Consider the following 22,589-nt stretch of genomic DNA (forward strand, 5'->3'; position numbering starts at 1 on the left):
AACATCAACTGGACTCCTGTATCCCTTTTGGAATGTGATTTTGATTAAAATATTAACAAAGTAGAAAGTGCAGCCTTGGGTTCACACACACACACACACACACACACACACACACACACACAGGGCTCACTTACGGGGGAGATCCCCTACCTGTCCTGACCAGTCTAGAGAAACATGTGGAGTGTGGAGTTAGAAATCTGGACAAGACATTCAAAAGCATGATCCTAGGAAATGCTCAGTGTGCGGGGAATCTGAACCCGGATTCTGAATAGGTAATTTCCCCAAACCCCCTTTCCCAAGGGGGGCCCCATCACTGCTGCTGGTAATGGGGATCACTCCTGGGGAAAGGGAGTTTTTGAAAGGGAGGAGAGAGCAGTGGGGGGAAGGGTCTTAGAATTTTGAACAGTTTCTTTGCGAGATTCACCATCTGGAGAGCCCATGATTGATTAGCTTTGGCCTCCCTGTTAAGTGTCAATATAATCAATGGGAAGTACCAGGCTAGGGTCATTACATAGATCATTTGCCTGCTGTGTAAATAAAGATGAAATGGTCCAAATTTTGCGAGAGAGAGAGAACGTGAAAAACAAGGAGTGACAATTTGTTTGTTAAGAGAAAGTGGAGGCCTCTGGAATGACAGTTTTTGGAAGTGTGGAGCAGTTTGGCTAAGAATAGGAATGAAGGATATTTTTTTTCCAGTTTCTTGTCGCCAGAGTGAGGAAGCGCCATTCCCTGTCTTGCTTGCATACATTGCCAGTTGTGGCTCCCCTACGTATGTAAACATCGGAGCTGGGGAGTGGATCTCTGTTACCTGCAGGGGAAGTTTGCTTTAGAGGAAAAGCACGATTCATCCTGTTCTGTTGTTTCTCTTGGCAGGTAAAACAGAAAGGGGCTCATACTCATCTTATGGGAGAGAAAACGTTCAGGGTTGCCACCAGGTAAGTCCCACATTGGGCTGGGGACGAGGTGAGAGGGCTAACCATGGAAATGATTGCCTGCCTTGCTTTCAGTGGTGACACTGAAGGCCAGGGAGGGTTGAGAGTCTCCTGATGGCTGTCTTTAAGGAATGAGGCAAACCGGAGCTTGGAACAAACAAACATCTCATTTGTAGGGCTCGGCGGGGTCAAAGCTGCATCCATTGGCTCCTTTTTATTCTTTTAACCATCACCCAGTAACCCCGGGTGCTGTTTGCAAAACCAGCCATATCAGCGAACGAGGGTCTATCAAAAGAGTTTTCTGCAGTTGAAGAACTTAACAATTTCTCACCAAAGAAATGCTCAGGGGGCAGCCTCATGTCAGATGCTGGGTTCTGGGTGGCATTGCTCTAAATTATAGTTTTCTTCGGGGTTAGAAGGTGCTGTGCGAAAAGAGGGTGGGACCGAGGGATAAAAATGTCTGCGGAAATATGATTTGTTATCCCTTTTTGTTTCTGGATTGTTTTTGGCTGGAAGTCAAGGCCGGCAGGCTAACAGTAAAGCCATCGTCGCAGGGGAAGCATGCATGAGTTAGAGGAAGAGGAGAGAGCACCTTAATTAAATAATAAAGTGCAAGTGTGTGCGTGTGCGTGTGCGTGTGTGTGTGTGTGTGTGTGTACATGCGTGCATGTGTTGCATGTCAGTGCCCTCTGTGTTTGTGTACTAGTAACTCTAGAGAACCCATTTCGGAAAATGCTGTCTGTAGAGAAAAGAGAAAGCCCTAAATTTTTATAAATATTTTTCTTTGAATTTTACTCTCATTACCAATCATAATTAAAAGACGTATCATAAGGTGTACCTTAAAAGAGCAGGACCAGTTTAGTGCTTTCCAGAGCCCTCTCTGAGATTTAAAAAAAAAATGCTCTTTAATATTCAAAGCCTTGTACCATTTTAGTCCTCACCCAGAGATGGCAGACATTCGTAGGTTTTGTTTTTTTTTAATTATTTTTATTTTTGCAGAAAAAGGGCTGCTTCATCTTCTGAGCCTTCTTGCTTTTCTAGTTTTTTTGAATGACGTGGGGGAAAAAAATCCACTTGGGATTGAAAAAAAAAAAAGCAACCTGTTTATTATATCCTTAAAACCCATGTAAGCCCACATGTGCTTCAGTAACTGGGCACTGAGGGAAGTCTCTGTACCAGGAGCGCTCATTTCTCATGAAGGTAGAATTCTGGAGGATTGGTTCTGGACGGGTTTTCTTTCCCCTCCCCGCTGCTGTATATATTTGCATTTTAAAAGTTAACTCCTCTGGCCCAGTTGCCAATTCAGTCATACTCCAGCATCTAAAAGATTTGTTGCGATGAGCAGCGCAGCTCTGGGTTGAGAACTCTCGCAGGAGGGGCAGCCCATGGCAGTCTGTGTGGAAAGAATTCTGCAGGAAAGAAACTTACAGCCATTCCAGTGCAACGGAAACATCTTTGGAATGTGAGTGCACATGTTCGGGGCAGATAGCCTGGGCAACCAGCCTGACAGAGCTGGGTCTCGGGTGTAAAAGCTCTCGATTCCTGCAGAAAAGCCGGTTCCTGTGGGTCTGGTTTCTGAGGGTCAAGGCAGAGGTCGCCAGAGTTTTGGGGAGAAGAAAGTTAACAACAGCATCCTTCCTCTTTGCAGATGGCCGAGGCACAGGTCTCTAGCTTTTTTTCCGCTGGGGCCCTTTTGCTGGTCATTGAGAGAATAGGCTTCCTAGACCCTGTATCCTTTCTTACTAATAGGCATTGGCATGATTCCTCACAGACACAGAGATTTCCTCTGCTGAGTAAGCCAGAGGTCCCTGAACTTGGGAAAGCATCATCCAGACCTTGGGAGTAAATGTGTGTACAGAGCGCAGTCCCTTCTCCCTCCGTTTTTCTTTTTTTCTTTTTGGGAATACTTCCTTCGGTGAAACTGAACTTTTTTTTGTTTGTTTGTTTTCAAACACAAGGTGAGAGTGGAATGGGATGTGGGGGGATTTGAGGTGGTTGCCTGGAGTGTGTGAAGGCTAAAATGTCGGGAGCTTGACTAGCTGCTATTCAGGAAAACTCTTTTTCTATATCAGGGCTGTTGCTTTTCTTGAGAGGCCGTCAGAATCTTGCTGGGGGAGTGTGGCGCAGCCTTCCTTCTTAGTTCTGCTTCAGGCATGCGAGTCTTTCGAGCAATGGCTATCTGTGCGCTCAGCTAGGTCTTAGCTGCGTCCACCTAGAAACCGTGTGATGCTCAAGGGTATCTCGAGGGAAATGCTGAGACTTCCCTGCGTGGGGAAACAGGGCTTGAGGGTGAGGATGCGTAAGCAGTCTGGATTTCAGCGTTCTGTGGAATTCGAGAAAAGAGCAGAGCAGAGTTTGTCTCTCAGGGAGTCGGTTTCTCTGGAGCTGCCTTGTTCTTTGAACCCTTGTCTACTACTTGAGCTAAACAAACCCCAAAGAAAGCCAGAATCCCCGCGTCTTGTGCTCGGAGTCTAAATAGCAGATCACAGCTGAAATGATTCCCCACTGTGGAACAAGGTGAGTGACTGTCTCTCTTGGGAAGGGGAGCTTTTGTTTGCTCCGTTTGCCAACTAGTGAGATGCTGGACAGAAAACCTTTAGATGGAGTAACCCCAGGAGCTGCAAAAGCTGCCTTTTCATATGATAACAATGTAGCCTGTGAACCTAAAGGGATGAGCTGTGTTCTGTGGGAGCTTGCCTATTCTAGTCCGGTGGTGTTTTGCTCTTCCTACACAAACAGTGGCAGTAAGCAACAGGTAGTGAGTGAACCAATGTTCTGGAGACATACTTATCATCTTGAGATATACAAAAGCACACCACTCTAGTACATAGCATTGATTGTGTGTGTGTGTGTGTGTGTGTGTGTGTGTGTGTGTACACACCCGTAAGCAATTGATGAGTTTCTCTTAAAGATTCAGTGTTAATAGTATTAGACATAGTTTCCTAAAAATTGATATTTTAGCAGGAAAATAAAAAACCACGAGGTTGTTTATTATCAATTTGTTTGGATTCATTAAAAATGAGAAATAATGTAAATAAACGCACCAATATACTTTTGTAGTTACCAGAAATACATATATTGACTGTTTTTTTTTTTTTTTCAACTTTGGAAACTGTGTAGACAAAGGTGGCTTTTCAAAGCTCTCTGACGAAGTCCAGAGAAACTGATTTACGTTAAATTGGTGTACAGAAATCACACACCCCGGCTTTAAACTTTCCTGCCAAATTCCTAGCTTCATATTACTTCTACTGGCAGAGAAAATAAAATTTATAATGGAAAGTTTGACAGAAACAGAAATGAGTGATAACAAACTTTTTCACCTCTTGGTCCAACCTTAATCCCGGGAGAGCCAGCTCGGACTCCTAATGGGTAAAGTCATAACCAACAGAAAGGGGGGTGGGGACAGTCACTCACTCCTGGTGTCCTTTTCTTCCCCGTGTTGAATAAGATGCTTAACGATGTGCAGACTTTAAAATTTTGTCAAATTCTACTAGTTTTGTATACAAGGTGAGGCCAACAGACTCTGTAACCTTGAGTGTGGGTGCATTCGTTCTGAATAGAAATTGGGCAATAGTGCCTAGGAGAGGGGTGTGTGTGTGTGTGTGTGTGTGTGTGTGTGTGTGAGAGAGAGAGAGAGAGAGAGAGAGAGAGAAAGTCCAGTCAGTTTAGGATTGTAGGAGTCCTCCTGAGCTGCTTACAGATCCCCCAGTGACTCACTGTGCAGCCAAGTTTGACCCTGTCAGAGAACGTTCTGCAGAAAACTGATACATTTTCAAAATGTGGCACTCCTCCTGACCTTGATGAAGCTTTTCAACTTCTTGCCTTAATTAGATTGTTCAAGGCATGGATCTATATTACATACGACCTCCGTTTCAAAGGCCGTGAAAATTAGTGATATGTTGAAATCTGTTGGCATCCCTGTGCTGGGCAGGCAAACATAGAGCTCCTTCCCTGTCGTGAAGTAGTTGAGGCCCACGGTACACTCAGCCATGCTGGTTTCATTTGAACAGCTACTGACACAGGACTGCCCCGGTAGTTTGAGATGTGTAGATATTAAAACTGATGGAATGGACTAAAATTTATATTTAGTTAACCTAGGAGACTCAAATTTCAGAAGCTTGAAAGCTGTGGAGGAAACCAGTCATTTCTTTGTGTAACTTAGTTTGTAATTCCTTAAAACTGAACATGACTCTGAAATGAATTATTTAAGAATGGAGTTTTTTTTTCCTAATTATATGATTGGGGGTGATGTAAAAACATTACAACCGATGTGATCGTAAAAGTTGGATTTTTTAAAAAATTTTTTCCCTCTTCCTAAACTGAAAATAGAAAAAAAAAATAGAGATAAGTTGAAAAGATACAGATCTCTTTTGCTGTGTCCTGAAAATGGCTCCTTAGATCCTGTGGAGCAGACGCCCACATTGCTTTCGAGTGGGATGTAGTGTTTGAATGCGTGTTCTTGGTTCTGCCTGGATCATCTGGATCACTCCGCGGAGTGGCTCCTAAGTAGGCTACTGTCCTATCCGGCGGCCCTCTGCTTTCTCTTTGTGACATTTCTGCTAATTTGGCATTATTTACGTTCATTGAATACTGGCTACCACGGGGGCTCCAGAGACTCCTGGAGAGCAAAGGCCTCCTCTGATTTATCCCTGCTTGTGTATCCTGTGCCTGGCAGGTTAGAACCAGAAGGCTTCAAGGTTGTTTGCTCAGAGTCGCTGTTGGCAAACACTCGGGGTGGGGGTTGGCGGGGTAGATATGAAGTTTGAACAGCACTTCTTGTGACCCGTGTAGTGGGCATCTTTTTCTGTGCCTATAATAGTTAGGGAATGGTATGCGGCCTTCCGAAATGTTAACACAGATCCTGTCATTTTCTGGAGAGACACTGCAAGGTTCTCTGGGCTAACATCAACCTGTGCTTCGTTGACTTATTGATGGATTATTATTATTATTATTTAATTTCTGCCGTTTCTTCTGCATGGATAGCTGACATTCCTCTGTCGGGAAGGTGACTGGGAGGGTTTTGTTTCTGGTGGGAACGTCACTGGAACCAAAGATCAAAATCCTGATGTGATCATTTGGCTATGCCAGAGTGAACAAGTGGACTAGGGTGTTTGTAACCCGGATGGCTTTGGACATCTCGGGGTCTGAGTTGGACGTCATGACTGTCGCTGAACAGGGAGGATTAGGCAGCCTATTCATCTGGGGCGTCCTAATAGGTGTAATCCACTTCCAAAAGATACCCAAGTCTCATCAAAGTCGGAGAAGGAGTCTTTTCTTTCATTGTGCTTCTCAGAATCTATTGCTGACCTTTTAGGGATGAGTTGGGTGCCAAGGAAAAAGGGAAGGAAAACCCCTCCCCCCACTGACTTCCTCCTGTTGGGTGTTGAGGAGGGTTCAAGGACTCCTGCTCTCTTCCATATTCTTCTATGAATATATCCATGCATGTATGATGTAATATCTACCACCTACCTACCTGTCGGCTCCATGTCTGCTGTTTTTCTGTCTGTTCACCATCTACCCATCTATTGATATTTGCCTAGAATTGTGTCAAACTCCCAGGCAGGCCCACTGGTCTCCCCTCATTAACGTGAGCTAACGAGGAGTACTGACATGCCTTTGGTTTTTATTTTGCATCTCACATAGTGAATGTTTTTTTGAGAACCCAGAAAATACAAAACTAATAAAATGAAGTACCATATATCCACATCAGAAATAGTTGTTAATATTGATTATTTTTTTTGTGAACATAATACCTGCACTATAATTTTTAGAAAACCGTTTTTAAGGACCAGAGCTAAGATTTCTTCTCTAGATCTTTCAGGATGCATCTCTTCAAATTAGGGCAACTGTCTTGTCCTAACTCGGATATTATTACACCTCCTAAAGAAGTTATTGATTGTTTCTTCCTCCTGAGTTCATATTCAAGTTGCTTCAGTCATCTCCATGAAAATGTGCCCAGGAGCTTTGTAAAAAGTGCTGCATTGATACAGACATTTGGTTTGGGTGCCTCTCTATCATCTCTTTCAGATTGGAGCAATCCCTCTTTTTATTGTTCCTTCGGCTGATCGTTGCCTCAAGACGACCAGTGTGCTTGCCTTATAGACTATCCCCTTTCCTAGAGATGTGGGCTTGTTCCCATGTGATGATGCCCAAATCGGTTCCTCACTTGTTTGTCTGCACACTGAAAATCACATCTAGACCTTCGCTGAGATTCAGGCCGGGTGTAGTCCTGGGATGACGGGGAGTGCGTCACGGTCATCCCACCAGCACCCTGGAGTCATAGCAGTGCTCACCGGATCATCTAGTTAACCTGACACGTTCTAGACCAGTTTGTTATAAAGAAAGCTTTCCTGTCTTGTAAAGAGACCCTTTGATAGTAGCTAATTATCCGTTTCCTCCACAAGCTATTCACTGAGTGGTTTTAGCATGTGTTGATGAAACCTGCCCGAATCACTGGATTTCAATCGAGATTTATTTTAATGAATCAATTCACCATTGTGTCTGTGGTGAATGCACCTGTATCTGGACCAGTGTCCTGACTTATAGGTACCGTGTGGAGGCCAGAGGGCGACTTCTGCCACCTTCCTCCATCTCCCTCTGTGTTTTGGAGAGACGGCCTCTTGCTAACCCTGCAGCCTACTGTTTTTGTTAGGCTAACTGGCCAGTGAGCTCCCAAGAGCTGCCTGTCTCCACATTCTCCATCACTGGGGTTACCAGTGTGTTCTGCCATACCCTGTTGTGAGTGTGTGTGTGGAGTATGTATAATGTGTAGTGTGTAATGTGTGGGAATAGTGTGTGTGTAATATATGTGTATCTGTAGTATGTATAGTATGTAGTATGTGTGTATAGTATGTATAATGTGTAGTGTGTGTGCGCATAGTGTGTGTGTGGTGTGTGTGTGTGTCTGTAGTATGTATAGTATGTAGTGTGTGTGTGTGTATAGTGTGTATAGTGTGTGTTGTGTGTGGTGTGAGGGATACACACTCGGGCTCTCATGCTTGAGTAGCCAGCCCTTTGCCTATTGAACAGTCATCCCCTGCACTCATCCCGATGAGACCTCACAGTCTACCTGTCTGACTGACAATCCTCCTTACGGAAGAGCTCTCTTTCATTGATTTTGTTTGTTTTAATGTCACTACATTTAATGTTCCCTGATAATAATGGTGTAAGGTCAATGGCCCATAGTTTAAATATGCTCCTTATCAGTGGGTTATTGCCTCTAGTAAAGCATCCTTCTGACCTCCTATAGTCTATTGATAAGAGAAACAGTTCTGGCCCAGGAGCTGATCAGAAAAACCCTACCTACAGGAGGCAGGAGTAACCAGAAGTACACATCTTTGCAAGAGAAACCCCAGTATTTATTTTTTAGCTGAAATTTGGGCCTTCAAATACAAATCTCTGTTTCTGTAACTGTAAGATCAGCCTTGCTTTATAAGCCCTCTCGTTTTTCCAAAGTCTTGTCTTGCTTTTCCATTACTGGGGGTTTAGTTACTACTAAATGCCCCCAGAGTTGACTGCCAATGACTGACCCACCCACTCTTGTGGGTTGCTGCCATATTCTAGGCTCTGCTCTGAAGAACCAGCAAGATAGAGAGAGTAACCCCCACCTGGATCAATCCAGATGTGGTTGAAAAATTAAGTCAAACTGTACATTTCTGAAAGGTTGTTTAGGTCCAGACTGAAGGAATGCTGGGAACTAACATTAGGTGCTGATATCAACCTCTGAGGTGACTGTTAATCACTCCCATTCAGTGGTCTAGGTAATAGAACCCAAGGAAATGAAACGGGAAGATTCCGAGTCACTCTAAGTGTCAGAGACAGGTTTCTCACTCTAATGTGTCTGGCTTCAAAAACAGAATCCTTGTTCCCTGCCATTCCAGGCTATGACTGGGACTCTAAGTTCCATGGTCTGCATTAGCTCTTATCTAGGAAATATGCCTCACTGTGGGTTTCATGGTCCCTACAAAGTCTCCATTAGCACAGTGCTCAAAATAAAACAAAACAAACCTTCGCTCAGATCTTTTCAGATTGGCTGTGTAGTTTATCCTGCCATTCCTGACTGCCCTGCATTGAAAAAAATATATTGTATGAATAATCTATTTAGTAACATCCTCAGACTTCGCATGTGCAATTTCCTCACAATCAACAAGGATTTCCTGTGAAAAAGGCTAGGGTAGGATATGCCAATTCACATCTTAGCAACAGCACAGCACTTCCTGTAAATGTACAGATTCTCTGTTGGCCTTGGTTTTCAGAACGAGGGGCTGGCAGACTGAGCTTTGCCATGACGCATTTGGAGTCACAGAAAAATCGCGTTATTGTTCCCAAAACACTAGAACGGTGTAAGGTAAAATTCCTAGACAACAGCTTTAGCGGGCTCTACAATAGGGTCCTAGTAGTTTTCAGACAATGACATTTGGCCTACTTGTGCAGGGTATTCAATAACAGGATGCCAGTTAAGGATATAGGGCAGTCTTACACAGTTCAGGATGGGCACATACACAAAGCCATCAAATGTGGTTTGAGATGATGTACGACTACCAAAGAAGTAGACATCCTGTATCCAGATTGTAAATTCATGACGATTTTGGATAACTTCTTTTTTTCTTATGTAAAGCATTGGGAGTTTTTGAAAATTATTAGAAATTGGGACGATAATTGCTCATTTTATATTCTATTGTGTATAGAGAGAGGAAAATCAGCTAATATTATAATATTGATATAATTCTGCTGTGTGCCCAAGAACATTCCACACTGACATATATCTTATAGAAATGACAAATTTAGGATCAAGATAACCTTCAAACGTGATGTAGCTCAGATGTATATTCTCGTGTCTAAACTCAGGTAGAACACCAATCCATAATCAAGGAAATGTTTACTTAAGATCCTTAAAGTGAAATTGAAGACTAAAGTGTCCGCAATGCCAAAAGATACGGAATAAACCCTGTCAGCTGAAAGAAATTCTCCAGAAAGCTATTGAATTTGCCGTGGGGCCTTATCTCAGTAACGTGCCTCGGATTGACACGCTCTTCCTGTGGACCTTTCTTCCTTCATTTCTCACTTGTCTGCCAGGTGGTTCCCTGGCCTCACTCATCAATACACTAAAGGAATGTTCTACAGTACACCCCTCTGCTCACAGTGAGCTGGGGATGATGTATTGGAAGTAGATCATGGTGGCACAGAAGCCCAGCAGAAAGTGCTGTTTGGCTGTATTCACTTCCATGTTGCTGTTATGCAAATACTGTTTTTGTGGTCCCCCCCCCCCCCCAATGCCAGAGCATGGCTGACTTGTGTCAGACTGTCCTTGTATTTAATAAAGGGAGAAGTCACATTTTGGTGGGACTGAGACTTTAGGCTGGCACTTCACCAGATCTCCTGAAATGGGATCTGTTATCAGTCATGGTATCAAGCGAAACTCCCCTGGAGCCAGGCTTTCTACTGCCCTCTTGATTCAAAAGACTCCTTTTAGTAAAAAAAAGGATTTTTGTGACTTGAATAAAATCTATCCTCTTATTTGGAGCCCACCACAAAGCCCTGCTTATGTGTGTTTGGGACAACAGCGAGTCAATGCTGCAGTATAAGGGAGGGGTGATGGCAGGAATACGCTCCACCAGTGACCATCCCCCGAGTGCTATAGGCAGCGGTCTTTGTGTGGTAGTGTTTGACTGTGCATGTATGCAAAATAATCCAAGCTGATTTGTACCACCATAATGAACAGCAGGCCACTGAATCTTTTCAGTTTTATTGGTATTGTATACAGTAAGTTATTAAATTCCATCCCTGTAATACACCTGCAGTAAAAGAACCAAGCATTGCTGTACTTGAAGAACACGGTGTGTGTGTGGTACAAGGCCCATCCCTGCCTTACACCCCCAACAGCTGCTTTTCAGATTGCAGGATCCATTGTATATATTCCCTTGAGCCCACCTCTAATAATCGAGACACATCTGCCATAGCAGTATTATAGGCATATGTAGTTTTATTGAAAACTATACCTGTAAAAAATTAAATAACTCCTACCTCAATTAAATTGGCAAGGTACCTTTTGTAAAGATCATATTGCAGAACCCCAGAGACCCCGGGAGTTCATCGTACACTTATATTACAAATCACCAAGCATGTTATTTTTATTTAGTGGAATAGCTGGTATTTCTCAGGCTTCGATGATGAGGTACTTTGATCACTTCTTGCTTTTTTTTCTAACTTTCCTTCTCACTGCAACATATAAACCAACACTAATCACAAACATGGAATATGAAGAAAATATCGGGAATTTTCCTGCTATGCATACAGGATGAACAAGGGGATGAGAGAAGACCGCCATGCCCCTCTTTGAGTGACCATTTGAGTAAACATAAAGGTTATTCACCAGGACCCTGCTTGTCACTCACCTTAGGGAGTGGCTGAGACTGCTCCCTAACCTTCCTAACGAGGCCACCCTTTAATAGGTGTATTAACACCCTTTAACACCTTGTATTATGGTGACCCCCAACCATAAAATCAGTTCCTATGCTACCTCATAACTGTACTTTTGTTTTTGTTTTTTGTTGTTTTTATTTGTTTGTTGGTTTGTTTTTCTTTTGTGTGAGACAGTATTTCTCTTTGTTGCCTTGGCTGTCTTGGAATTCACTTTGAAGGCCAGGCTGGCCTTGAACTCAAAGAAATCTGCCCGCCTCTGCTGAGATTAAAGGTGTGTGCCACCACTGCCCGTCTTGTCAGGAATCTTGATGTGAATTTTTGTGTTTTTCTATGGTGACCTACATGGAAAAGGCCATTGGACACTAAAAGGGGTCGTGACCCACAGGTTGAGAACCACTGGCTCACATACTTCCTTGAGACCTGTGAGGTCTTCATCACAGAGCAGGGTGATCAATGGGTCAGTGGTCACATCAAACATATGCTGGTAGATTCAGTCTCTCATTAACACTTCCACTTTGTGGAGTATAGAGGGGACCAATATTTCTTTGTTTTTGTTTTTTGAGACAGGGTTCCTCTGTGTAGCCCTGGCTGTCCTGGAACTCACTCTATAGACCAGACTGGCCTCGAACTCAGAAATCCACCTGCCTCTGCCTCCCAAGTGCTGGGGTTAAAGGCATGCTCCACCACTGCCCGGCTGACCAATAATTTTTATACAAAAGAGGAACATTTTGTGACATTTTCCTTCATCAGTGTGGCTGCTGGTAGGTTCTTCATGCCTAGGTGAATAGCCACCACCCCAGTATCCATAGAGGCAGAACTAATTAGGGTAAAAAATGAAAATAAGAAAGGGTACAGTGTTGTGAGGGAACTCTGACTCAAGGACTTAGGGAAGTGGTAGAGGAGAAGCGACCGAGGTCTACACGTGATAAAGATGCATAGCATGCAGACATTATACTTTCAAAGAATAATAAACCAACCAAACAAGCTATATTCAGCCGTGTGATTGGTAGTCTGTGCTACTGTCATTAGAGAGTAGAGTCTATACCTTGCTTTGGTATCGAGTTTCATAAAGCTTTTCTAACTGTCTAAGAGAAGTCTAGACTATTTTAGAGTAAATTTTGATGAGTTATTGTGATATAAAATAGTAAAACAAAACCAAAGTTTTAAAATAATAGTGATTAAAATACCTATGGCTCACTTAATGTATGTGAACCGCCTATCTAGGTCTTTGTGTCAGCGGGTATTGCCAATATTATGGTGAGTTAATTAAAAAGAAAGTTTAATCAAGAAGGAAGTTTATAAATGAGTCTCAAATTATCATAGAAAACAGAATGCAAAGGCAATATACAAATTATACAGAAAATGTCAAGATGGGTAAACAAGTTATGCCTTACAGTTTTTTAGCAAAACCTTTCTGTATTACTCCAGATGATTGTAAGGGAACGGGCTGCTCAAGGGGGTGGTATATTCTTTCTCCAAGGAGAGCATAGGCTCAGGGGATAGATTCTTCTAGGCCGTCGGAAAGTGAATGCTTCCTAAGAGCACTATGGCAGAGGTCAGAAAAATCAAATATTGATAAGCATCCCTGGCTAAACACAGTTGCACATTTAAATCATTTCCCCCCCCAGTAGTAAGATTACTTAAAATCAGTCTTCATTTGGTTCCGCTTGGGATTACCCGCTACCATGAGATTTTTTTAGGCAAATCTTCATTCTATTAGGATATTTTCTGCCCTGTTCATGGTTCCCTCCCAGGAATACAGAATTCTGTGGAATAAAAGAGGGCTATTGCTTGCAGTTAACACCTAGAGCTTCCAAGTGTGAGATTCCAAGTTCAAGATTTAAGTGTCATGAAGAAGTCCCCACCCCACATAGTGAAAATGCATTATGAATTCTAAACAAGCTTTTTAAACATAATTGATATGCTATGTGGGCAGTATGTCTTAAATCAGATCCCAGCATATTTTGAAGCACTAAACACTGAGTATTCTACCCATGGCTGAGATGTCCTCCTATAAAAATGTCTATTACCAGTTCTTTTGAGCTGTGAAGTCTGCCCTGCTAAGCACTGTAGCTCAGAACTGTCATGTGCAGGCAGAGTGTGTGGGGTGACATCACTGGTGCTAAAGATTTGCTATGGACAGTGACACGTGGCAAAGTAGAATGTCAGCAGCTGCCACCCTTATGAGATGGTCCCTCAAGGAGTTTTGGCATCATTGCCCTTTAACTGTCTTAGCCAACAAGGAAGTGATATAGATCTGTTCTTTCAGGCTTCTCTACCAGATACCATGTAAGCTTTGTCTGACTTTGTTTTCAAGACAAGAGACTTGGATCTATTTTGACAATGGAATCAATATAGCCATCAGGAGGAAGTTCTATATGTTAAGGAAGAATTATTCTATTATTTATTTCTAGAGAACTCGTGTTAGATTTTAGCAGGTAACATATACTTATTCTAGTTCTTGAACTCGAGACTCTTGGCTTCATTACAAAGGAGATTTTCATCTCAAGGTGTCCTAGCTACTCTCTAAAAATCCATAGTTTGCTTCTTAGAAGCGAATGGATGTCAAGGTTGGTGGCTCCTTGTCACTTGATGAAAATGATTTTATGTTTGCTATAGATGGTCACAGGCATACTCTAATAATGACGACCACATAAAGAATCCAGCTGTCAATCAGAACTTTCTGGAACATTCAACAATTAGATGCTTCAGTAAACTTCCATGTTTCAATTCTTCCATTATGAATATATAGGGTTATATGTTGTATGTACAATTTAGTCACTCACTATGGTGCTCTAATGCTCAGAGATTTTCAAATTAATGTTGATACCTTGATCTGGATCTCTTTTTATAAAGGGAAGGTAAAATTTGGAACCTTCAGGCATATTAGCAGAAAAGTAGCTAATTCACTAAAGGCATTAAATTTGAATTCCACTGGTATGTTTTGCCTTGGAACTCATCCATTTGTGTCCATTGGCAGTCACTGACAAGCTTCAACCCCACCATCCCCTGTGACTTCTTGATCCCCTTCACCTACAAAAGCCCTTAGTTCCTCATCAAGTCATTTTTGCTCCCAAGATACCAGAGACTCTGCTGTTCCTCTGCATCCGCAGTCTTCACTGCTGTGTCCCTGTGGCTGCCCTGCTCTCCTCTCCTCTCCCCTCCCCTCCCCTCAGCATGTCCTTTCCCATTGCCACTGGAACCTTGGCTTTGCTCAGTTGGCTTCAGAGTCCTACCTCTAGTGGATGGGACAGGCTATTGGTCAACTAGATCCTTTCTCACCTTCCAGCCTCTTCATATGCCTTGCTACCTGTCAAGCTCTACTGAACCAACCTGCTTCATGCTCTGATATTCTCTCTCTCTCTCTCCCTCTCCCTCTCCCTCTCCCCCCGCCCTCTGTCTACCTGGATAATTTTCATCTTATCTTTCTCTGTTCTCACCCAACATCTCTTTCATCAGATAGTTTAAATCCTCTCTTCAAATTTCTACTTGGCCATGGTTTTCTCAGAACATTTGATGTTAGAACCTTGCTAGAATAAGGTGCTATGCTGCTGTGTTTTGTTTCCTAAAAGCCATTCCACTGTCCAGCCAGAGGCCAGCAAAGCCAACTCTCACCATCTCTGTTTCAGCACTTAAAATATAGAGTGGATGGATTTGTAAACAGTCCTGAGCCAACAGTAGTAGTAACTGCACACAAGTGCCCGTGCCATATTGAAATACTTATATTAATTATATCACTAACCCTTTAAAGTAAGAACTGTCTTTTATCTCATTACTGATTCAAGAACCAAGACTTTGCGAAGCGTTCACCATTAATACTAATGAGAGATGGGACTGGTCAGTCTGGGTTCTAGATTAGCTGTGGCCTCTGTCACTTCTTTAGCCGTGGATAAAGTTGGGAGAATTTTCGAAGATGCCATCTCATAGAGGTCCCAGCTCTCCTTTTCCTGACCACTTGGAAGCATCCTTGGGCACATTCATCATCCTAGGACTTCTCTCTGCCACTAACGAGACAGAGCGTCCCTTCTAAGGAAGTTCTGAAGCTCAGGATAGCCACAGTTGGTGCCTAGAACAAAAAGAGTTTTGGCAGCTTTCCCATGTTTCTCATAGGCACAAATCGAAATAACAGTGCACATTTCCCCAGCTGTACCCCCTCATTGCTACTGACTCCCTGTTAACCCCTGGGAGCTGTGAGGAGGACCAGAGCCCTCTGGAAGAGAGGGCCACAGCCCTCTGGAAGGTAGAAAAGGCCTTGAGGCAGAAGGGATGCTGGCTAAAACTTGTCTCCCAGGCTATGTGCCTTGTGTTTTTCCTTGTTCCATTTTGCTTGACAGAAGACGGAGAACAAAGAAGAAATGGATGAGTTGAATAGATCGAGATTTGCCTCTCAGTGTTTCTTCATGATTATGATTTCAAAGTAGGGCATGAAGAAACTGATAACAAATTTAGCCCTTTTTTTTGAAAATTTTATTTTGAAGTTCTTGAATATAGAATGTTAGTCAGAAAAGACCTACATAGCCTAAACCCATTTTGTAGTAAGTGAGATATGAAGCTCAGAAATGTTAGATTTGCCTAGCAACAGACAAGAGAGCTTGCCCATACTGACCATAGAAGACCATATTCTAATAGCATCATCTGTAAGCTTTTCCTAAACGGCTTGGCTTTCTTTCTTCTAAGAGTCAAGGGCCACCTAGGCTAAGAAGTCATGGCCAGTGTCAGCTGGAAATGCAGCCTGAAGAAATTTCTAGATGAGTGTCCCTTTGTTCAGCTACCACTGAATTGCTCTGTCACAGAGCCAGAGGGTGTCGTTTGCTTGTAAATACTGAGTTTTTGAAATGTCACTGTAACACTGGAAAAATGTTGTCTCAGAAGGTTGCCAAAGTGACAGAATCCCGACATTGTAAATACCAGCCAACACAAGTGCTCATAAATGACAGGAATAAAATATACTTGACTAAATCCATAACAATCGCTGATAACCCTGTTTACCCCCAGTGACCAGGAGCTGGGAACTTGGATAAAAAGCACATGTGTGCAGCTATCACTAATGTGTCGGAGCCTCGAGCCATTCCAGGAAGGCTCCCTAAATATGTAAAAGCTTTATAATAACTAAGAAGCAATGTGTGAGATAGGATGTCAGCAAGCCCTCAGAGGAGCTGGCTAGAGCCCTGGCAGTCTTCAGCACCCTAGGGGGCTGATAAGGGCTCCATTGTTCAGCTCAGAACCAAAATGTAAGCCAGGCTGGGCGGGCAGGTTTAGTGAACTATTTTCAATCCATGTAATTCATAGACTATCCCTTACAAGCCAGCACTTTCCTGTGCTGTACACAGCAAGGGTGGAGATAAAAGTGGCAGGATTCAGTGCAACCCACACTTAGACTTGTTAGGGTTGGGCGCGTAGCCAGACCTTCCTAAGGTCTAGACACATAGCCAGACCTTCCCACAGCCCTGTGACTTCTGACCCAGGCCTTTTCTTGACCATAATTCCTCCCTTCTAGAAGGGATTGCTTCCTTGCTTTTTCTGCTACAGAGATAAAGTGGCATTTGGAAGTCAAACCAGCACTGCCTTTTAGCCTCTATGATGGACCCACTCTTACTGCTCAAGTGGAGCACCCCTCAAATGACCATCTGCCCAGAAAGCCTCAAGAAATGGTGGATCTGAATGGCATGGGGTTCAGCTCCCCTGGCCCTCAAATTAATGAGTACAAGATCAAGTCACTAGGGCCATGGAAATGCCTCCCACCCCAAGGCACCCATCGTTCCCTAGGCTATACAGGAAGAACTGTAGCTGCCTGGAGCAAGCTCTTCAACTTTTCTATAGGCACGGAATCCTTGTTTCTCAACGGATTCTTGTATTTTTTGAGCTTCTTGGTTAAGAGTTGCTTTTATAACTAAAATTAAGCAGTACTAAGTACTAGAAATAGGCCTGATGAGAATGTGTGTGTGTGTGTGTGTGTGTGTGTATGTGTACTTACTAATATTTTTTAATCAGTTTCATGTAGCCTAGGCTAGCCTGAACTCATGATAGTCTGCCTTTACATCTTGAGTTCTGGAATTACATGTATGCATCACTAGATCAAACTCCAATAACATTTGAGCAAAATGTTGTGTGATGGTTATATGCCTTGGCTATTTATGGCTAGGGAAGAATCTACAGGGCACAGTGATGTTTTGATCCAGCATTAGCTGGGTCGGAAGCGAGGATTTTAAGACTGTGTGATGTTTCAATTCTTCAGTGTTCGCCATGGGAGTGAGGAGATGGGCAGGGCTTAGGAGAAAACAGTAGTGTTGTAAGACCTTAGTAGCTCCGCTGATGGGCCTGTATCCTGGTAACAGGGCCCTTCAGCCTTACAGCATCACCATGGGAATTCCCTGGCTAGGGACCCAGTGTGTCTCTCCTGGTACCTGGTAGTTGGCAGGAGGCAGAGGAGGTGCTGGATTGGCTGATGGTTGTAGGTGTTGGTATGGGGGATGACAGCCAGTCTCAGGCTCTTTCCCGACACTGCACTTGTGAGCCTGAATAGCCTCTCTGATTTTGCTCAGAGAAAGGCAGGCTTTGTCCTCCAGTCATATGTTGGCTGGCAGTCGCCATGTGTACTTTCTGAAGCCTGGGCAGCAAGGCATGATGGTCAGACTCCCCTTGCCCTCCATGGCCTTGACCTCATAGACATTCTTTTGTTTAGACTCCCAAACTGTAAGCAGACAGAAGTGTGTTTAACTGCGTCTCCACTTCTCCTTCCTTGGGTTTTCTACCGATTCTTTTTTTTTTTTCCCTTCTCTTCTGCTTATTTACAACCCAAAGGGGAGAGGATACAGGATATTTTGTTGACATTGTAAAAACATGCAGGCTGGCCTTGCACGAGCTGCTTAGCAAATGATGGCCTTGAACTTCCAATCCTCCTATCTCCATTGCACTGATGCTGGGATTGCAGGCATGTGCCCTCATATCAAGTCGAATATAGGGTGTTCTTGGAATGTACAAGATGACTGCTAAAGAAAGCAAGTATACAGTTTCAGGATTCCATATTTCTTCTCTGCAGCTCCCTGGGCTTCTTCTCTTGTTTTCTGCTTCACCCCACCCCAAACCAGCAGTGTTTAAAACTTCTGAAACCTCAAAGCTGCAGCTGCTCAACCAGGAAGTATCCCGAAAGTGCCCCCTGGTGGCAAGAATAGGAAAAAGCAAGACTGGGGGGAGGGGGAGTGAGGCAGCATGTGACTTTGGATCTGATTTTCCAGTAACATCTCTAGCTGTCTCTAGCTCATAAATCACCCTTCAGTGTCAACGTGAAGCGGTTTTGAATGGATGACTGTGTCACTGATAGTCCCCATTTGCAGCTTATTTTGCTATAGAAGATTCTCCCTCCTGTTCTCCTCCTTCTGATCTGAGATTTGTTTCTAGCAATATCCCATTGGCCTTGGCCTTTCTAACAGTACTAATGCACTGCTGAGAGAGGAGAGGGCAGGGAGGGAGCCCGTGTAGAAGCGCAGGCGTACTAGAAACCCGTGCATATTGTCACCTCCTGTGTTGGCATTGAGTACAGGGAGGGGCTGTGATTTCATGGCATGACAACTAGCCAAACACTCGTCACCTTTGTCACTGCTCATTGGACTACCAAGTGTGAGCACACCATCTGATTGACAGCTGTCCTTTGTCAGAAGGCCATCTTTTTCCCTTTTCAGTTTGACTGAATCCAGCTGACATCTGCAGAGCTCTCGAAGCTCTGACAGGAGGGCCCTGCCTGCCAGCCCGCCGGCTCAAAGGCAGAGAGTCAGAGACAACCTCAGAAAGGGATATTAACTCACTGACCATTTTCAAGTGGGATATACTGGCAAAGAGAACAGGTGCAATAGCAGGTCCCTCTTTTGAAGATAACTAGAGGTCCATTTTGATAGAGGGAGACACATATCCCATATCAGGATGAATCACAGGCACTGAGAGTACAGTTTCCCCAGAAGTCTCCGGTCAGAAGCATATCTGTTGATCTGGATCATCAAAGTACCGCAATGGGTTGGGGAGTTCAGGGTGAAGCCAGTGTCGTATGGGGGCACTGCACAGATGCAGGGCAGGAACATGTCATTAGCAGCATGTTTGAGAATCTAACTGACAGATCCAACTTGGATAATAATGATAGAGATCATGTATGTGCCTTTGGGGAGTTCATTTTTGTTGTTGTTGCTGTTGTGTTGTTGCTGTTGTTGTTCCCATCCAGAATACTGTCCTTTAGGGGAGACGGTCCCTTGTCTCTCTGCAGACTTGGATTTCAGAGGATGCCTTATAAACGTGGAGAAACATAACCCTCCTCCTTAGGACACTGTCCTATGAACCAGAGACCTCAGTCTGGATTTTGTGATAGAAAAGTAATTGAAAGTATTGTAGAGATCTCAACGCTGTAATTTAAATTTTGAAATTTCTCTTTGCTGTAGCATTTTTGAAGGAATTCAGCATCTGCCCAGGTTTGTTCAGTGTAGAGGAGCTGGCTGGGTCTGGGTTGAGTCCCATGAGCCTTAGGTTGCAGTTATTTCCTACACTGGGAAATGAGTCAGTACCTTCTTTAAGCATAACAGGAGGTGAATATTTTATTGTTTTCAATACAAGGTATATTGGTTTTGTTCCATTTTTGCTTCACAGAGTTCTGATTACATATTTACAATTTAACAAAATTTGGCCACGGAACCAACACGAAAAGTCTGAGATTTGCTTGAATTTTGTAATTCAAATGTTACATAGACACGCTCTTGTTTGGGGCTAAGTCAGAGAGCAAGACAACGTTTAAACTACACGAGACAGGAAAGGTGGTGGCTTCTAGGCTTCTGTGTACGATCGGAGGACAATGTTTAGACCCAGTTGGCTCCTAGAATGGGTTCAGCTAAGATTCACACATGGCCTGATTTAAAATGCACTTTTTTAAAGGCTACATTTTTTTTTGTCCTTAAAAAGAAGGTTTAGCTGGGCCACTGTTCTAGTTTGCTTTCCATTGCCATGATAAACACATGACCAAAAATAACTCGGGGAGGAAAGGGTTTGTCTGGGTGACACCCCCTGACCACAGTCCATCAGTGTGGGGGGTGGACAGGACAGGAACTCAAAGGGAAACAGAACCAGGAACAATAGATGACTGCTGATCAGAGACTCGCTCTCCCAGCCTTCCATAACCCACTTTCTCATACAGTCCAGGATGACCTGCCCAATGAGTGGCCCCACCCACAGTGGGCGGGGCCTCTTCTCCCATCCATTCTTACTTAACCAAGACAAGGCACCATAGACATGCACACAGGCCAGTTTGATAGTGGTGGTTTCTCAGTTGAGGTTGCCTCTTCCCAGGTGAGTCTAGTTTGTGCCAACTGAACAAAGCGTAACCAGGACAAAGACTTATGGGATCCCCGTTAGCTCCAAGAATTGTGAGCATCTAATAGATCCTGAAGACCAAGGGTAGCTTTTAGCCACGATACCCATGATACACTCCCAGAATACCACACAAGAGACGGAAATTCTGTTCTTTAAAGGAATAATAAATACAGAAAAACCCGAGAGCAATGCATTTAATCTATGATATTTTTTTCTTAACTTCTTGTAGTATAAATAATGAATGTCTTCCTTTCCTTCAGTGTTTAATGGCTATGGTCAGAGTGGAGAGAGCTGGTTGGACTAAGTAGGGTATGGAATTCAGTGGTTAGCGTTGCTCTTGGCAGATAGCTTTGTCTTGGGTATTGGAAAAGCCAGGTGCCAAAGCTGGTTTGTGGCCATATTCACTTGATTCTGAAGGCTGGCCTTTGCCTTTCAGCACCTTGGAAATTTATAACGTGCCAGCTTAACTGGCAGCTTTTCTTGTCTTGGTGAAAACCAGTTAAAGATGACTTTACATTCAGTGCTCCCTTGCATTTGACAAAGTGCAATTCTGACATTAGAAAATAATATCCTATTGTCTATCTGAATATATACTGTACTGAGAAAAGACCAGTGAACCCCTTACTGGGGGCTCACTTCAGTCGTGAGTGGCTGTTTCAATCACGGTGACAGATCCAAATTTTGCCAGGTAGACAATGCTCACACAGCTTGCCCTTGCAGAATGCTCATTGGAGGACAGAGGCATGCCGATGTGGTGTGAGAGTAATGTTCTGATGCTGAGGCTGTGAGTTTCACTGCCAGCCTTGTATCATCTGTCTCAGGAGAATTATTTGGGTCCCACCTCATCAGAAATGCCAGATAGCTCCTTTCAAAGATGATCAAGGCCTTCGCCGCTTTTTGAATGGGAACTCTCCTCACCAAATCCACTATTAGTCAGCCATGTCAAGGAGTCATTTGGAGTAGACAGTTTCTTTCCCCGTTGTTTTAGAGTTGGCTCACAGTTGAAGATCATCTCTGTCAACTTTACATCTCAAGTACGAACAGGCCGAGGTGGACTAGGTAGGTCCTGGCTGCCAGGTTTACTCTGGGTCCAGTTCATACTGATGCCCATTTTTAACATCCTTACCTATGAACGCCACGTGTCATAGAGAAGTAGTTGAAAAATAATAAAAATAGGGTTAAGCATAAAGCGCCTTGTCAGCCCCTTAGTGCAGTCTCCAAGCTGCACACGCGCACATGGAGGTAGGCACAGGGTTGGCCTCCTTTGCAGTGTTCCTGAATGAACTTTATGCTTTCCTCACGCCCCACTGTCCAGTTTCTCGGGAGCTGGCCTTGCCCCTCCTGGTTTATAATGGACCACAGGTTATGGTATAGTGATAACACTAGATACTTGCTTTTTCCTGGTTAAGCCTGTGAAGAATGCTAAGCAGTAAGTTCACAGGTTGCAGGTCGCACCAATACCGGGCTGACCATAAACCCTGTCTGCCCAGGTACTGGTACGGATGCTAAATGATGCTGGAGCCCTTTCCCCAGACCCATCTTATCACTTTGACAAAGCAAGTTTTGATTTTACTGGTATCTTTAAAACAAGACAGACTAAGACTATAAAACATGCTTTCATCATAAAAAATTAATTATTAAATATTGATGAAATATTTTTAAGTTTAAGTACCGATTTGTCAGCATACTGTCCTTTGTTTAAAGGATAGGTGAAGAGATGGTAGGCCTGTAAGAAATGATCGTCTGCTTCAGGCTGTTGAATGCTGGACTTAGAAGTGTGTGTCACAGAGCTGGAGAGATGGCTTAGTGTTGGGGAGCACTGGCTGCTACTCCAGAGGATCTGGGTTCAATTTCTAATACCCACATGGCAGTTTGTAACTGTCTCTAACT

The 22,589-nt window shown here is 43.6% G+C and overlaps 1 protein-coding gene across 42 annotated transcripts in view; it reads left to right on the forward strand.

The window, feature by feature from the left end:
• Tcf4 (transcription factor 4) overlaps nucleotides 1-22,589 on the forward strand; it is a 344,539-nt gene that overhangs the window by 175,663 nt on the left and 146,287 nt on the right. For 26 of the 42 annotated variants that reach the window (XM_017317857.2, XM_030250374.1, XM_017317854.2 and 23 more), the window contains one exon: nucleotides 874-935. The exons of 5 other annotated variants lie outside the window; for them this stretch is intronic. In XM_017317857.2, the coding sequence (XP_017173346.1) occupies nucleotides 874-935 (62 nt within the window). Of the gene's footprint in view, nucleotides 1-499; nucleotides 770-873; nucleotides 936-965; nucleotides 2,395-2,429; nucleotides 2,596-2,652; nucleotides 3,450-22,589 lie in introns of those variants that run through there. 11 more of the 42 variants (XM_017317860.1, XM_030250393.1, XM_006525759.3 and 8 more) reach the window with 7 other exon arrangements.

The sequence above is a fragment of the Mus musculus genome, chromosome 18, assembly GCF_000001635.26.
Source record: "Mus musculus strain C57BL/6J chromosome 18, GRCm38.p6 C57BL/6J".
Classification (NCBI taxonomy): Eukaryota; Metazoa; Chordata; class Mammalia; order Rodentia; family Muridae; genus Mus; species Mus musculus.